The sequence below is a fragment of the Gallus gallus genome, chromosome 1 (assembly GCF_016699485.2).
Source record: "Gallus gallus isolate bGalGal1 chromosome 1, bGalGal1.mat.broiler.GRCg7b, whole genome shotgun sequence".
NCBI classification, from domain to species: Eukaryota; Metazoa; Chordata; class Aves; order Galliformes; family Phasianidae; genus Gallus; species Gallus gallus.
This window is the reverse complement of record NC_052532.1, coordinates 95,312,326-95,331,015: the sequence shown is the minus strand read 5'-3', so window position 1 is coordinate 95,331,015 and position 18,690 is coordinate 95,312,326. Positions and strand designations below refer to the sequence as shown.

General features: G+C 37.4%; 1 protein-coding gene across 5 annotated transcripts in view; it reads right to left on the bottom strand.

The window, feature by feature from the left end:
* The window catches only part of GBE1 (1,4-alpha-glucan branching enzyme 1), a 182,777-nt gene that overhangs the window by 114,939 nt on the left and 49,148 nt on the right, over positions 1–18,690 (bottom strand). For all 5 annotated transcript variants that reach the window (XM_015298401.4, XM_040653426.2, XM_015298424.4 and 2 more), the window contains 4 exons: positions 10,255–10,380; positions 7,595–7,730; positions 5,383–5,473; positions 4,678–4,887 (listed from right to left, as the gene is read on the bottom strand). In XM_015298401.4, the coding sequence (XP_015153887.1) occupies positions 4,678–4,887; positions 5,383–5,473; positions 7,595–7,730; positions 10,255–10,380 (563 nt within the window). The remainder of the gene's footprint in view (positions 1–4,677; positions 4,888–5,382; positions 5,474–7,594; positions 7,731–10,254; positions 10,381–18,690) is intronic.

Below are 18,690 nucleotides of genomic sequence, written 5' to 3'. Positions count from 1 at the left end.
CATCTTTAGTTTAAAAGCCTTCTAGAAAAGCATCACAAAGTTAACTTCCTCCACTCTATTTCTGTACAGGATCAGACGCCTCAAATACAGCAGCCTAATTCTTTCAGTTATGAAAGCATGAGTTATAAAAAAAAAAAAAAATTCGCAAGCAGGATTTTTATCTCCCAGCTCTTCAGCTGCTTAAAACATTGGCTATTACTGGTTTAGCTTTTAAACACATATCTAAACAGTTTACTGAAAATGAAGAACAAGTTTTCAAATAAAAGTTTTTGTTGATTAGGAACACAGAAAAATCACAAATACAAGATCTGGGAGTTAATCACAAAGGGAGATGCGCAGTTAAGACTATACCAAGTCTTCCTGCAGAAGAAGCATGCTATATTCTCCAAACACAGTGCACTCAGTAATAGCAAGAGTCATCAAGATGGTCTTCACAGAAAGCTTATCCATGATCAACCAATAATATACTTGTATGGCAAAAAGGTATACAGGCATTAGACCAGAGAGATTACCATGTTACAAAGGAGAAATGAAATAAAGATCCTACCTCTGCCAAGACCCTACACCTACCTGTGCCCTGGGCTCACGGCAGGGCTCCAAGAGGGGTGATCTCCACCTAGTGACACTTCCTCCTTGGGAGTCAGCCCTTAAATACGGTCTAGCAGGGGTGGAGCCTTCCTAGCTCCACCAATCACAAGCTTCCAATCACTCAGGTGAAATTGCATTCACCTGTGCCCCTGCAGCTGACTCAGCACTTTCCTCAGGTGGTCAATCAGAGGTTCAGGCCATGATTCAACAGTTCCCATACAGTACTGTAGCGAAGTATAATATACCAAATTTGAATTTATATTAATGTAATCTCGTTCTTGTGTTCTGAGAGGAACATAGAAGGCATTGGTGACAATTCCAATAGCATACCTAAATTTCTGACAGAGCTAGCAGGGAAAACATGCAGAAACAATGTATCAAAACAAAGTACTACTTTTGACAGGCAGTTTCAGTAGAACAGAATTGAGCAGAACAAATGAAGAACTGATAAAACAGATCGAGAACAAGAACCAGGGTTCTCCTAGAAAACAAGAAATTCAGGTAGTGTAGAACAAATGAAGGCAATGACAGAGCCTTTATTTGAGAAATAGGCACACAAGGAAAAGATATCAAAAGGAATTGACTCACCCCTCCCGGTAACAGCACGCAGAGAGAGACGAGCTGAGGAATGTGTCCCTCCCCCGTTCGTACTGTCGCGCCGCCGGAGAGAAGGGCGGGGGCAAAGAGAGGGACCCGCGCAGACTCAGACTGCACAGGAAGTATTGCAGAGACAGAAGGGGTGGCTCCAGACCACCCCCTCCTTCCCCCCATTCCAGGCACCCACACACTCACATAGCCCACCCATTGGTTCAGGCTGTGACCCTGGAATTCCACTACAGGTAGCATCTGATAGCCAGCTTGTTTTTGAAAACTCTTCCTTCCTATCTGAAATAGAATCAGGCCAACTAGCAAAACAAACCTGTAGACCAGCTGAATTTTCACCAATTTGCTATTCAAGTGCATTATCCAACATGCATAACTTACTGTTTGCTATCATCAAAAATAAAATTAATACTTGGAAAGATCACCTTAATGTAATACAACAAAATTTTCAACAGAACAGTCCAAAGCTAAGAACAAGCTGTTTGAGGTAACATTTGGGAAAAAGCGAAACAAGCGTTTCACTTTATTCAACAGCAAACAGAGCAAATGCAGCAAATCATCTATCAACTTCAACTGTATTTGTACGCTCTGACAGACAGACATGCTCTGTTAACCTATCCAAGGAAAAGCCTGCAAGACACCATTACGAGAAGAAAATACTAAACTTTTTTTCCTGAGAAATCAGCATGCTAGGATGCCTCTCCAAACTGCTTATACTAGCATATAAGCATAAACATCAGGCATTACAGAATTGTGTGCACCTGCAAGACTGTGATCTTGCCAGGATCACAGAGACACAGTGGTATGGCTCATGAGATTAAGTGCTGCAAAAGACATAATCAAGCTCTATAGGAAGGGTAGGCTAGGTAAATAAGAAGGTAGAGTTGTTCAGTAACTAAGAGCAGAAGATGAAGTAAATGGAGCTCTGGTTGGGGATGGACAAAGCAGTTGGGAGCTTATGGGTGAGAATTAAACGGCAAACAGTTAAAGGTCACATTTTAACAGGGGTCTGCTATATGCACTATGAAAAGCAAATGGATGAAATCCTCTACAGCCCAACATTCACAGGCTTCAATCCTCATGGAGAACTTCAATCACCTTGATACCTGCTAGAGAGGCAACATAGAAAATCATAACCAAATCAGGAGGTTCCTGCAGAACTCATGACAACGTCCTGACTCAGATGGAAGAGAAGCCAACACACAGTGGTGCCTTGCCAGACTCATTCACCAACAGCAGGCTTGTCAAGGATATGAAGGTTAAAGGCAGCCTTGATCGCAGCAACAGTACAGTGGTGGAGTCTAGGACCCTGAGAGGAGGGAGCAAGGAAGGATGCATGATAAAAATGAGCTTGAAAGCAGACTCTAGCCTTTTTATGGATCTTCTTGGTAAAATCCTGTGGAAGATGGTATTTGAAGGAAGAGTGGCCCATGAAATCTGGATAACCTTCAAGGATCATCTCCTCCAAACTCAAGACTTCTCCATTCCAGTAAGTAGGTAAAAATATTAAAGATTGACAGGAGGCCTGCACGGATGATCAAACAAAGAAAAAAGAGTGTTTCTGGGAGGTGGAAGCTGTGACAAGTGTCACAGAGTTATCTCTAGATTTCTGTCTTTCTCAATTGAAATTGAGGCCAACAAATCAAACTAAGTGAGAGAGAGTGCATCCAAATCAGAGGCCTTACTCTATAGACTGCAGGTGGACCACATGTTTCTCTGCTGCAAAGAAAAAGAGAGAGTCTGCAGACCTGTGAGGCAGCTCCACCTTCTCCCTCTGGGAGAAAAGTCCTCTGGGGAATGCCACTCCTCCCCTCCCCTCCTAGAACAAAGTACCCAGAAATGGCAGTCCACAGAATCAGAACATTAACTCTTTAACTCCTACTGCTTTGCATGATGTTATGACGTGGACTACTGTAAGAGATTATTCTTTTGTATCATTGACTCAAAGTTTGCTGAGGAACAGGTCCAGGCAAGTCCTGGGCAAAGGTAGAGAAATCTTCAGTCTGGAGGACACTGATGGACAGGTCCTGGCTAAGGGTTGTGAAATCCTTTAAGGAGCACAGATGGACAAGGCCAGGGGCAACAAGAGAGAGATAAGCTGCTGATCATGGCCGGGAAACTGTCTTTTGTGTGGACTTATCTCGAGGAAGATGGCCATCTCAGGAGGTACGCACATGACTCTTGCTCAAGCACCCAGGGATATCACATGACTCTTGCTCAAGCACCCAGGGATGTCACATAGGCAGGAAAAAAAGGAGGATAAAAGAGGGTCCAACAACCATGAGGAGAGAGGGTTTTCTGCCATCAGATACCTCACCACGACAGACTCGAGGGTATTCTGCCATCAGATCCCTCATCACGACGGACTCGAGGTTTCTGCCATCAGATCCCTCACTACAGACCGTATGCTGATGGACTTCCCTGGGCCTGCTACCTGAGACCTGCTGCTTCCTCCCAGGCTTACTCTGTGGCTTCTTCCTGGACCCACCCGGTACCTGCACCCTCTCGTTGCCCAAGACCGGCCTCGCTGCTCCTGCCCTTCGGCCTCGGACCATCGGAACGTCGTGCAATGGGACTACTGCCGGATCCTGGTGGTGACTATCCCTGCTTTACGCAATTCTTGCTTCTTTCTATCTTTTCTATCGCTCGCCTTCCCTTCCCCATCACCCCAATCCGTAATAGTGCCCGTCCTTCCCTTTCTTCATCTCCCTTATTAACATTTGTAATAAACTGGTCAGACCAACATTTGAACCGCTGTTTCTTAATCTCACGCCTGGCATACATATTTCAAAGAACCTTCTCTCCCTCCTATAAATTGGAGCGAGACAAATACCAATAATAAAAATCACAAAACCACAACAGAAGTAACCTGGGAAGAATACAGAGACATTGCACAGGGTTAGGAAAGCCAAAGTCCAGTCGGAATTGAATCTGGCAAAGTATGTCAAAGACAACAAGAAGGGCTTTTACAAGTACTTAAGTGACAAAAGGAAGACCAGAGAAAATATCGGCCCACTGCTGATGAGACACAGGACATAGTAAAGAATTAGGTGATGAATACTTTCTTTACCTCACCTCAGCCCTTACCAGTAAGATAAGTCCTCAGATATTCAAAACTCCAGACACCAGAGAGAAATGCTGTCACAAGGAATACATACCCTTGGTAGAAGAGGATCAAGTCAGGCAATACTTAAGAAAACTGGATATGCTAAGTCCATGCATCTTGATGGGATGCACCCACAAGTACTGAGGGAGCTGGCAGATGCCAGATCACAGATCATAGATCACAGAAGAATAACAGAAACTGAATACAATTATTTAGTCTTAGATTTTAAATATTTAGCAAAGCAGATGAATTTAACTCAGCATATTCTAACCATTAAGCAATCCAAATGATTTTTTGCAGCTTGGCAAGTACTGAATCTTTAATATAACTGCAAAGAGATTATTATCACTAAAATACTTGAAACTATATTGTATACTTACTTTGCATAATCAAAGAGCCTGCTGTCCCAGATCCGATGAGTTCCTCTAGGTCCAGAATGGAAGAAACAAGAATCTGTACCATCAAATTTGTTGAGACCATCTTCTGAGTTTTTTGATGCATGGCTGTGCACAACATCCAGCAGAACAGTGATACCCATTGAATGAGCAACATCTATCAATTCTTTCAGATCATCTGGAGTTCCGTAACGGCTATCAGCATAAAAAATAAATGTATTATAAGGGAGGGCACCCAACATTAAGCCAAAAATAGTTAACATCACTAACAGAAAGTACATCAATGTCACTAGTTCTTCATCACCTAGATTCCAATTTCATGTAGATTTTGGGGTTTTTTCAGCCTCTGAAGTAGTAACTTGATTACAAATTGACAGTTAAAAAGATTTTTTTAACTATGAAATGACATCACCCATATATGCATGCAAAACACATGCAGGCAGCTGAAACTGGATTAGATGGAATATACTGTGATGCTAAAGTTACTTACAACTTTTGGTTTTATGCTAAGTGCTTTGCAAAACAGGTGATGACTATGACAAATTGATATCAGATTTAAGAAGTTACTGCAAATGCCTAAGCCTGTACTTTCTTCTTCCATTAAACTTGTACTTGCAATCAAAAACATACTGACTTTAGCAGATGGAGGGAAAGGTAAAAGAACAAAAGAGATTAAGTACTTATACCTACCTTGATGCTGCAAAGAAGCTTGTGACCTGATAACCAAAGCTGGCGTAATATGCATGTTCCATAACAGCCATCAGCTGAATACAGTTATAGCCTATCGAAATAAAAGAAATAAAAATATACACCCTTGCCTCAAGAATGGTTAACCAAAAAATTCAACTTTTGTAACTTATCAGTTTCGATTTGTGTTATCCTTTTCCTATTTTAGCTGGTTTAACTCTCATGCATAGTTAACAACTAACTACAGATTTGCCCTCTCTCAAGAGGTAACTCTACCTAATAGCTTATGCTTACATGAACTTCCTTTGAAAATGGAAGGTTCAATCATCAAGTAATCTATATAAAACTAAATCTTTCAAAAGAAAGAAAATATAGGAGTAACATGTTTTTGGTCTGAGTTTACCAAAGAACCAAGAGAGCACAGAAGCGTAAGTGACTCACTCTCTTTTGCATCACCTAAAATATTTCATTGCAGATACAAGAGGGAAAACTAAAGATGAAACTATGCACTAGCAATGAAACTACTTACTATATAGCTCACCCAGTCTATCACTAATGCCAGCAAATAAGTGCCCAGCTAGCTAGTAAATAAGGACAGTCAACAAAAGGTAACTTTCAAGTTCAATATACAACTACATAGCTTCTCTTTATTAGTTTAACCAAGCTTTTCATTCTTTAGTGTAAACCAAAACCTTTTGTTGTTGGTTTGGTTTTCAAATTTTGCACCCATAAATGAGTTAGTTATTAGCAGGTAGTTGGCAGAAGCTCAGCAGTTTGTCAGATAAACTGATGTTTCATAATTCAAGCTCATTGCATTTATTATTATTTACAGCATTTTTGTAAATAAAAACAGTTGAATAACATCAAATTAGTATGATTTAGGCTATTTTGCTATTTTTCATGCATGTTTCTACAAGTTATTAATATCTTAGTATTTATTCCTAAATACTTATTTCTTTAAGCTTGTCTTAACAAATAAGACATTTCAAAACTGAATCAAATATCACTTAACAATACATCTTAACAAAAAAGAGAGAGAGAGACAGAGAGAATTCCCACACAGCTTACTTATTTAAATGAAAAAGAAAACTACCTATCATATTCTGTATATGCAGCCTAAACTTTGAATTGCTTTATTGCTTTTATGGTATATCAGTCTTTTCACAACATTTCTTTTCCCCAAAAAAGAATTAGTACATAAGACAGGAAGTTGTCATGATTCCATTGAATCTATTAACCTCCTGGAAAGAAGTACTTTGGCTTTAGGAAAAGAGGCACAGGGGCATTCCAAATGAATTTTTTGAGGGCATTCAGATTTGCAGACTGCAAATCCCACCTTTGTGAAACACTGACTCAACAAGCGTACAAGAATAGCATTAGGCCTTCTTCACTTCAGGCATTCTGATAAATAAAAATCAAACTACAGGTAAGGACAGCCAACATCTAAAAGCTACCAATCATGTATGGCAAGACTATGTGATATTTGAGTGTAACAAAACGTATTTCATCACAGTGAGTGAAAGTTAACAAGTTATAACATTGTCCATTGCATAAACAGTGCAAACGTGCCACAGGAATTAAAAAAAACCTCATTCAACAGGGGAGGTGAACAGTTTGCTATGCTTCTTAATCACTCCAGCTGTTTCACATATACCCTCCACTATACTAGAAGTTTCTTTGCAAGAGAGGATTTTTCATGTTTAAAGTTTCCATATTCTGACACCTCATAATAACTGTTACAACTATTAAGGGATTAAAAAAAAAAAAAAAAAAAGCACACTTTATATGGTAAACAAAAAGGACAATCCTTTCTATTCAGATATTTCTTTGTCTTTTTTTAAAAAGCAAGATATACATTAGCAGAGCCAATTAAGAACACAGTATTTTCCAAAGACTAACACACAACAGATCTGTTTTCAGATGAAAAGCAAGCCATGCCAAAAGCAAATTGCCCTCCAATAACTGTCTAGATTTCTGAAATCACATTTTACTTTAAAATCTGTTGAATGGATTTTGGTACAAAATTATACTTCAGTCCACATTTCCATAAATTTAACTTTTTTTTTTTTTTTTGCTCTGCCTTAATAATCTATTCCTGCAGTGCTTTTAATCTGAAAATAAAATAATAATAATAAAAAAAACATAGACACTTGATAATTACATATTCTAATACGAGTACAAGCGCAAAACTACAAGCATCTGTGTTATTACTTACCAAGATCCCTTATTCTGGGTAGTACATTATATGTGAAGTTTTTATAAGAAGCTATTTTCCCTTCTGGAGAAGCAATTCCCACATGAGATTCATAGATTCTCAGACTTTTTAATTTCTTGGGGGAACGATGCTTACGCTATGAAGAAAAATAAAAACTGATTGTCAACAGTATACAACAGGAAATATGAGATGTTTACATCTAATTGGGATTTTATTTTTTAAAAACAAAAATCTTACATGAAGAAACAGATAAACTACTGTTTAAAATATACTTTTCCTCCTAGTTTTTTTCTCTTCTAATTTCTCCCAATTAAAAAAAAAATAATGTTGCAAGACTATTTCCTATTTGTCAGTTCAGTACTTAAGTGAAGTCAAAGTTAGAACAAAACCAATTAAAATACATGCAGACACACATATTTGCAAAGAGTAAGCAGAAGTTTAGGTATCTCTCTTACTCATAAAGAGTCATTTCCTTTTATCTGACATAACTCAGTAAAGGCTACTCTGCAACCTATATGTTCTTGACTCCTTTTTACTCTGGGTCATAAAAACTGATCTATTTCCATCTGTTGGAAATAATCCTTTTCAATTTGAGCAAAGCTTTCAGTGACATTTCTCATAGTAACCTTCTGGACAAAACGTTCAGAATACAGCTTAACAAAAAGATAATGTGATATGTGGACAACTAGTTCATGGCTTGAGCTCAAACAGTTATAGTAAATGGGGTTATATCAGGCTGGCAGCCAGTCACTGGTGGGGTTCCAAAGGGCTCCTTGTTTCAGCCTGTGTTCTTCAGTGGTTTCATAGGTGACTTAAATGCAAGACTCAACTGTATACTAATTGAGTTTTAGGATGGCACTGGCTTTGGAGGAGCTGTTGACTCCCTCGAGGGCAGGAAGGCCTTGCAGAAAGATAGTGACAGATCAGAGGGTTGGGCAATCACCAGCTGCATGCAGTTCAACAAGAGCAAGTGCTGGATTCATCACCTGGGACAGGGAAACTCTGGATCTACATACAGACTGGGGAAGAGAGGCTGGAGAGCAGTCCTGTCAAGAGAGATCTGCATATTATGGCAGTTAGTTGTACCAGAGTTAGCAGTATGCCCTGGTAGCCCAAAGGGCCAAACATACCCAGCACTGCCAGCTGGATGAGGGAAGAAGGGGCTGTCCTGCCTTGCTTATTCAGTGATTCTGTATGTTTTTGTCACTCAATTATTTCTTCTTGTACAAAAATTAGGAGTTACAGAGCATGAAAAAAATAGAGTACACCCATAAATTCACAGGGATTGTACATATACATCATATACATATACCTCAGAACAGAAAGGACACTGAGGTGCTGGAGCAGGTCCAAAGAAGGACAACAAAGCTTGTGAAGGGTTTGGAGAATATGCCCTACGAGCAGAGACTGAAGGAACTGGGGCTGTTTAGTCCAGAGAAGAGTGGGCTGAGCAGAGACCTTATTGCTCTCTTCAAACACCTGAAAGGTGCTTACAGCAAGAGTGGGGTTGGTCTCTTCTCACTGCTGACAGGTGACAGAATGAGGGGAAATGGCTTCAAGTTGTGCCAGGGTAAGTTTAGGTTGGATATTAGGAAACACTTCTTTACAGAAAGGGTTTTCAAGCACTGGAATAGGTTCCCCAGGGAGGTGGTTGAGTCACCATCCCCAGATGTGTTTAAAAACCATTTCGATGTGGTGCTCAGGGACATGATTTAGCAGAGGGTTCTTAGAGTTAGGGTAGTATGGTTAGGTCATGGTTGGACTTGATGATCTTTAAGGTCTTTTCCAACCTGAGTGATTCTATGATTCTCTGGTTCTATATAAATTTGAAAGTTACTGTAGCTTATGTAATTTTTATTTTTAAAGAGATTATACTCGGAAATTACTCTTTCTCTGTCAAGCACATACTTCATAATTTGAGGTGGGTGCTAAAATCTAACTCAAAACAGAACTTGCAATACCTCTCATACAAAAAGCCCTGTGTATTATTTTAATTAAAAGAAATAAGCAAAAAAAAAAAAAAAAAAAAACGGAAAACAAAACCGAAGTACAACAATATGCTAGTCAGAAGTTCTGAACACTTTCCTAGCATATTTATACATCAGAAGCTGTCAACCCTGTAACTTACAGTACTGCATGAAAAGTAAAGCGCTATAAAATACATAAATAGATTTTCCCATTATAAAATAACCCGGAATTATACTGGAGCACAAGCACCTAATTTTTGAGGACTTTTTCTGACTTCATATGGTGTTAACTTATTACTGGCACTGAACTTTATACATGTACCTAATTCCAAACCTAATTCCCTCCTCAAGAGCAGAGTAGGACTGTAACCACCCAACCCTGGAAGAATTACCAAAATTACCCATAATGTGGAAAGTCAAGGCAAATATACCATTTCAAGGGAAAGCCACTGTTTATCTACTCCATGGGAGACAGTGAAAGTAGTTCAGAAACATCCATTATTAAAGTCAGTTGTTTCTGTCAAAGTGTCAAATACAAACCGTTTCTCAGGTGGCTATTCCAGCTAGTACGTTACTCTCTTTTCATGTAACAACTCTAAATTTCCAAAAAAAAAAAAAAAAAAAAAGGGGGCTACAAATATGATGTGATACATGTTTTTTATACATCTCTCAAAAATAATATTTAAGCCTTACTATATATGACTGTGGTGGATCCCAGTGTACCCAATCGTAATTCACTTTGCCTTCATAACGGACTACATATCTTGCCCATGGTGAAATACGATAGAGGAGTTCGCCATTTTGAGCACGAATCACCACCTATAAAACAACCATAACACACCAATGCAGTCACATAAAATTCATGAAACATTCACTGTGTAAACCATAGCAGAGAATGAAACAGTATGGTACACAGAAATTTAATTTAAAGAATAAACAAATACACAATCCTAGTTAAGAAAGAATGACCCTGTTCATAGGCAAAGTTTACAAAGTGATAGCGAACCAGGCATGTCAGGCACACAAATGATGCTCACAAGCAAGAGTTAAAATATATATAGAATATATAGGTAAGCTTCATCAAGTAATGGGAAAATGAGCCTTTCCAAATATATTACTGCTAGGTTCCCTTACTTCCCATCATTGCTGTTTCACCACCACATTCTAATAATTTAAATAGGCATGTAGTATAACGTCACCAAGATGAGAACCATAATTTACTATGCCAATTTTAATATCTTAATTTCTCTTCTTTTCTATGCTTCATGAATCATGGCTGCATATATAATGGCTGTATAGATCAGAAACATGTATTTACACAAAAGGCACAGGAAAACTTCCAAGCCAAGAAGATGGTAAAGAAGAAAATTAAGATTGCTGGATTTCCTCTGTTGCTTTGAGTTCTTCCAGTTGTTTTCACCAATCTAATGCTAAAATAAAGGTAAGCATATATTTTATTTTACCCTTCTTATTTGCCCCCATCTATTTTACAGAGAGCTGAAAAAAATGACTTTTTAATTACCTAAAAAATCTCACAAAATTCACTTTGCCAGAATGTATGATCAAACAAAAGAAATCTGTTTTGCTTATTATTATTTTACACAACAAAAGCAAATTTGAAATCATGGACAGCATCAGGATGCAAAAAACTTCTTTATTATCTGTATTTCCCTTCTTATTCTGTCATATTAAAGTAGTTAACAAGAAGCCGGTTGTTAGGGTTTTCTTAGTAAGATCCTGAAAATGTCTGCTTCATCCCTCTCACTCATTTCCTCAGTGTAAAACAAGTGTTAGTCTAGTTTTGTTTGTTGTTTTGGTTGCCAATCAAGCAGTGACACATAAGAACTGCGTACTGAGAACCCAGAAACACACAAGTCACTGAAGCCTTTCACCTCAAATTTATTCTGTATTTGTTAGGCTGTACTGGCTGTATTTTTATTTTTTGTGTTGGTTTTGGTGGTTTGTAAAAGAGAGCTGTGGACATAGTAATGAAAGGTGGAAGTTGAGCTTTCTCATCTTTAATTAAAAAAAGAAAAAAGAAAAAAAAAGAAAAAAAAAAAGAAAAGAAAAAAGAAAAAAAAAAAAAAAAAAGGAACAAATTTTCTTTGCTCCCTTTTCCTAACAAGAAGTCTGGTTGAAGACAATTATCAGCAATTGCCTTCTTGCCTGTGGCAAGTTTTTTATTATTATTATTTTGATAGATTATCTGGATCCTCAATCCAATCACATGAGAAAACAAGATAAAAATAAGCATACATGACAGGCTAATGGAAGTTGGTTGAATAAAGGCAGGGAACGCCTTTCAGTGTATAATACCAAAGACTACTGCACCTTAGCTACACTGATAATTGAAGACAAGCTTTGCTGAGAATACTGTATAACTCTGCAAAGCTGCATGAAACATTCCTTCTGCCAAAGTGCTGTGCTAGAAAGTGGGCTAAGAAGTAATTTTGCAAATTGTATCAACAGTAAAGATCCTCCTGTCCAATAGCATTGATGCAATTTGCATACTACTTCTGAAAACTACCTCCTCTTTCTGACTGCACACTTCCAATGATGCTATTGCCTGTTTTATTAAGTTTGTTCAAATTTATTAGAAATAATGTAATTACTGCATGTAATAACTATAGCTAACCATCTTCACATTCCTTTGTTCTCTCCAATGCACTAGGGGAACTTATACTATATAGGATTATGAGAAGTGGGCACATTTTTATGAGGTAATTCAACTAAATATAGAACATCAATCAATTAGATGTAGGCCAGGCTTAATCCAAAAATGATCCTGGGAAGGTGAATGGGGAGAGAAGAAAGTTTATCTATTATGAAATATCAAAAACAGTCATGCATACTCTTTAATTCATTAAGCAATGAAAAACTCTCACGGAAACAACAGATTAGAAACATTTAAATATAATCACACAGCTATTTTCCTATTTTTAAGTCACGCTTCCCAATTATGCTGCACATATGAGAATTTAATTGATCTCTATTCTATACATCTGAAATTACAGAATTTTCCTTCTTCCACAATCACTCATCTCAAACTGACCATACTTTTTCCTCATCTCTGAATTTATACAAAATGACTTTTGAGGAACTGACAAGTACTTTAAGTATCTATCCGGTCAAGTTTGTTAGGCTTTCCATGAACTTACTGTCTTTCATAGGAACAGTGAAAGTCCCTATGAGTTTTATTACCAGAATTCAAACTGCAATAAATAAAACTACTGAGAAGCAGAGGTGAATTTCTCTGTGCTGTGATATGAATATTGAAGCTAATATACCATATTCTGCAAATATTGGGTTTACACACTTAAATTTATTAAAGAAGTGACTTTTCTTTGCTCCTCATTACAAACAGTATCTAATTTTTTTGTCCTCATTTTAAATTTAGGACAACTCAGCTTACAGTTTCACTATGCAAATGTAAGAAAACTCAAATATTCTAAAGAAAATAACTTTTTTCAACAACTGAGGCGGTGCAATTTAACTATGCAAATATCAGAAAACCTCTAAAGAGTGGGAATAAGCACTTCAATTAGACGAGTAGTTAGAAAATACATCTGTTGCTTTCTTCACAGTCTAAGTCTTCTTAAAACAAGGAGCATTTTCAGATACAGCCGTGGCTGAATCTGGTTGAACCTCAAACCTCACCATGATTACCACTGGTAGAAACCTTAATGTCCCCCATGTGCTGCTGCTGTGTTTTAACATCATAAGCGCAGTTAACTCAGGAAATAAATCATTTCACTTCTAACATTACTAAAGTTGAGTTCACTTCTCTGGTTTACAAGAAAAAAAATGAAAATAGTTTACTTAGTGCTATTCCAAGTTATCAACCTAGCATTTTCAATTATTGTTTCCTAAGCTTACTTAACCCTTTTCTTAAATTTACATGAATGCCATTTATGAAACTTTCCCATAACTACTAGGTTCTATAATTCCTCTTATTATTCCTCTACATGATAGTACTGAGGAAATCGGATTCATAAATTACAAATAGAAAGACTTAAATTTTATTAAGTGTTATCTGAATATAGAACTCCTATACCATTATGTTTCGCTGAGGGATAACAAAACACTGCAAAATCTTGAATGGTGCCCCAACACAAATAGAAATTCAGCCCAAGACTGATAAAAACATTTCAAGAAAATTTTAGCAGTAGTGACAGTGACGTGAAAGACAAGCCACATTCCAGACAGCAATGGTTGCTTGTACTTTTTTTTTTAACAAACAAAACATTTTTCCAGCTCTTGTTCATCACTGACAAAAATGCATAGCTAACATTGGTAATTATGTTGAAAAATAATGTTTTGTGGCTGAGAATTCGTTCTATCAAAAAGTGTTATTGTGCTCTTTGTATATGATATATTTATTTCTATGGATACTACAAGGCATTACTTTCAGAGCGACCTACATACTACCAACTACCAGCAAACTACCAGCAAACTGCATAATACATGGGCAATTTGACCTTTTTTTTTTTTTTTTTTTTTTTTTTTTTTTTTTTTTTTTTTGTGAAGGGGAGGATGTATCTCACAATAGTTAATCTAGTGTGTATTTCATATTGGGAATGTTACACAAAAATAAAAAGTCTTATCTACTTCCCCATACTTTTTCAGTTGCTTATCCACTGGTAATTTACAATGCAAATTTACAGAAAATTCAAAATTAATCTTACAGAATTTGCCTACATTAACACTAGATATACCTCATCCATTGTTTTTTTTTTCCCTTCCAGCAGTAAATATATTTACACAAGAAGTATAAACTCTGGCAACTGCAGAAGCCAGGAGCACACAACACATTCAAAGTGAAATATCAGTAAAAGTACACATTAAATAAATGCTCTCAGACAAATATGCAAATATCAGAAAGACAGAATGAAAGCGTTCTTTAAAATCTGACATTTAAAAGTTATGTTGTTCAACAAATGTATGGGCACAGATACATAAATCATATATGTGTAACTGTAGAACAATAAAAAGCAAAGAGTTTCTGCTAAGCTGCTCACCTGTCATATTTAAAGTTTAAAAATGTGTGTTTTATTTACATTTTCCATTATAGAAACGTTTAAACATTTCTGTTTGAAACTTCCAGCACACCTGAAGTTTGGCATCCAACACCAATGTGATTAGTGAAGTAGATTTCACAGATGAGTACACCCAAGGTAGTGAAAAGATACCTTGGTAACCTGAGGCATAAATGCTACTGAAGTGATTAATTTTGAAGTAAGAAATTCCACATCCAAGTAAAATCACCATAAAAACTGGAATGTAGAGCTGTAATAAGAACAAATGTACATAAAGAAATTGCTGACCTTGAAGGTATGTTAAAATTGGTGAGCAAAGATGCATTCCTATTTTAATAATGCTGGACTAACACGAGAAAAAAGCAGGAACTAAATCTCAGAATAATGTTAGTATCAAAATGACAAGGTGTCTGTCCCACTAGAGTAGAGGAGATTTATGAAATTGAGAGTAAGCTGTAGGATAAAACTAAGTACATTCTCAAAAGCAGTCTATTACAGTTAACAAAAAAACACTCTGAGGGCAGCCTAGCCTTACAGAAAAGGCAGTAACACACTGGAGTAACTGAGAAGCTGAAATAGTTCCATTTAATTTAATGGTGCTTCCAAGGCAGGACAAGTGAGATTCAGTGGCCTCAATTTACACATACATTAAACATTTTAGAGCCTCTCAAATACCCCACTATTCTTTCTGTCTTTCCATATGGCCTACAAGACATCTGCCAGTCCCTTGTACAAGTCTCTTGCATTTGAATTAAAACTAGGCTCTTACATTCACTCAGCTTTCCATCTACTCTGAGTTAGTGAAAAATGTGGGCTTTTTATGACCTTTAAATCATATATTTCTTTTTTTAAATTATTTATGACAATGAGCAGTCTGAAAGGTTTTCAAGTCTAATACTTGTTCAGTGACAAATAAGATTTGTTTAAACAAAGCAACTTGTGGTCGCCAAGCCACTCTCCATCATCCTTCAGCAGTCCTGGCTAACCAGGGATGTACTGGCAGACTGGAGACTAGCAAATGCGACGCCCAACTTCAAAAAGGGCCGAAAAGATGATCCTGGTAGCTACAGACCTATCAGTCTCACCTCGGTGCCAGGGAAGGTTATGGAACAGATAATCTTGGGAGCCATCATGGACCAGTCAACCAGGGGATCAGGCCCAGTCAGCAGGGGTAGATCCTGTCTGACAAACCTGATTTCATTCTATGACAAGGTGACCCGCTTAGTGGATGAAGGTAAGGCTGTCAATGTGGTCTACCTGGACTTCAGTAAAGCCTTTGACACTATCCCCCACAATATTCTCGTGGAGAAGCTGGCTGCCTGTGGTTTGGATGGGCGTACGCTCTGCTGGGTGAAACACTGGCTGGATGGCCAGGCCCAAAGAGCTGTGGTCAATGAAGTTAAATCAAGTTGGCGGATGGTCATGAGCGGTGTCCCCACGGGCTCAATACTGGGGCTGCTTCTATTTAACATCCTTATTAATGATCTTGATGAGGGGATTGAGTGCACCCTCAGTAAGTTTGCAGACGACATCAAGTTGGGAGGGAGCATTGATCTGCTGGAAAGGAGAAGGGCACCACAGAGGGACCTGGACAGACTGCATCGATGGGCCACTGGTGAGGCCCCACCTCAAGAACTGTGTTCAGTTTTGGACACCTCAATACAGAAAGGATGTAGAGGTGCTGGAGCAGGTCCAAAGAAGGGCAACAAAGCTTGTGAAGGGTTTGGATAATATGCCCTATGAGGAGAGACTGAAGGAACTGGAGCTGTTTAGTCCAGAGAAGAGTGGGCTGAGCAGAGACCTTATTGCTCTCTTCAAACACCTGAAAGGTGCTTACAGCAAGAGTGGGGTTGGTCTCTTCTCACTGCTGACAGGTGACAGAATGAGGGGAAACGGCTTCAAGTTGTGCCAGGGTAAGTTTAGGTTGGATATTAGGAAACACTTCTTTACAGAAAGGGTTTTCAAGCCCTGGAATAGGTTCCCCAGGGAGGTGATTGAGTCACCATCCCCAGATGTGTTTAAAAACCATTTGGATGTGGTGCTCAGGGACATGATTTAGCAGAGGGTTCTTAGAGTTAGGGTAGTATGGTTAGGTCATGGTTGGACTTGATAATCTTTAAGGTCTTTTCCAACCTGAGTGATTCTCTGATTCTATGAAGTATAAAGCTACATGCAAAATAGAGCTGCATGTGATCATGCTATTTTTATGACAGATTGAACTGTGCAACAAAACACTGTTTAAAATTCACACATGTTTATGAATTTCATTTCTTTCTTTTTTTATTACTCTTCTATCCTTATTTTCATGTTGGCTTTACCTGGCTATCTCACCTTCCTGTATACATACATACTCAGATCTTCAGAACAGCATGACATTCAACTGACAGTTACATACAAGATCATACACAATTTCTTTCCGATTTGTAGCCTCCATGCCCACTCCTTTAGCTTTCAACACCTGCCTTGAAAGCAGACAAATTCAACGTGCAAGTATTATTTTCAGCTACAACATGACTCCTTAAGTCATCTACCTCTGTTTCTCATAAATGGTGACGCAGAGCCAAGTAGTGAAAATTGAAAACAAGGAATTGTCATTGAGACATCATGATTTGTAGATTTCAACTTGAAAGCTTGAGAATTTTTTTTTTTTTTGGAAAAAAAAATCCTGCAGATGCTGAAGAGCTATGAGTGATATTTTGCACATCAGTAAATTCGTTACACCATGGCTTGACGTATATACTATAGATAAGGAGATGGACAGAAAAGAGGAGGAGATAATGAAAATAACATGCAAACCAATAAACTGCTCTGAAACGCTGTATTATTATTACATTACTTTAATGGCTTGAAAGCCCTTGGAATGATTGTTGGTATATGTGGTTTTTAATAGAATGATGAAATTTAAATGGCCATCAAACTAACAATAGCTAACACATAATGAGAGTGTGGATTACCTTTAATACAAACATGGAAGTGTCAGTGATTTGTTATTTGCAAGGGCAATAAGCTATTACTTCTATATATTATGACATATTTTTTCATTAGCTTTATTTTTTTTTTTCATTTCTGAGGAAAGACAATGTGAATATAAAAAAAATAGAAGACAAACACAGATACAAATACCAACTTAACTCAGTTACATGCAGGTGACCTAAAAAAAAAAAAAAAGAAACTGAAAAGTTAGAATTATGTCAGGATTAGGTCTGAAAGACCGTCCAGAAGGTTTATGTTAGATGCTGAAATATGCCAATAATTTTTTTGCACTCTATGGTTAGAAATTAACCATCAAGGTATTTCCCTTCCTCAGTTGTGTGGAAAGGAAAAAAAAAAAACACTTTGTACATCAAGACTTTTTCTAATAAAATATACACTGTAAAACAAGAAAGGTTTTAATTTTTTTTTTCAATTAAAATAAGAGAAAAGAGAGAAAGGACAGGTTTACAAGAATAGGAAAGAATCTGAACCAACTCAAGTTTATCTCTCTAAAAATTTGTACCTGAAACTTACTGCTACTGTAAGAAAACCTGGTCTTACATGTTATTACGTAAATGCAGTTTGGTTTCAAAGCCTATTCCAGTATTCAAATCACTGATGCAATCCTGCTATGAGATCATTTTCCTTTTTTCTTAAATTGATCATCCTTCTGTCCTCAGCTACCTCAAGTTGCCACAGAAATAGAGAAGTGAAGTTTTATAATTAGTTGAAAATAGCTTTTCCCTGGACACCTTTGACTTTTATTCCACAAAACATATCCGGTCCTCAATACTCAATAGAATATATGGTTAAGATTATCTTCTTTTGCTAGTGGTTGATTCAAACTGAGCATATTTACAAGAGTAAATGACTACCAACTCTGCATTCTGCACACACACAGGAAACTATAGGGCAAATATCACCATTATTTCTACAGGTCATACCAGTCTGTAAGCAAAGTACTTCTACCTTGCATCTGATCCAAAAGTAATTTCCCTATTCAGAGAATAATGTATCAGATATTTAAAAAAATATGTAAAAAAAAAAAAAGAGGAAAAAAAATCCCAAAAAACCCAGTCTGCTGCTTCCAATTCAGCCATGTGTTTTTAACTAAACCTCT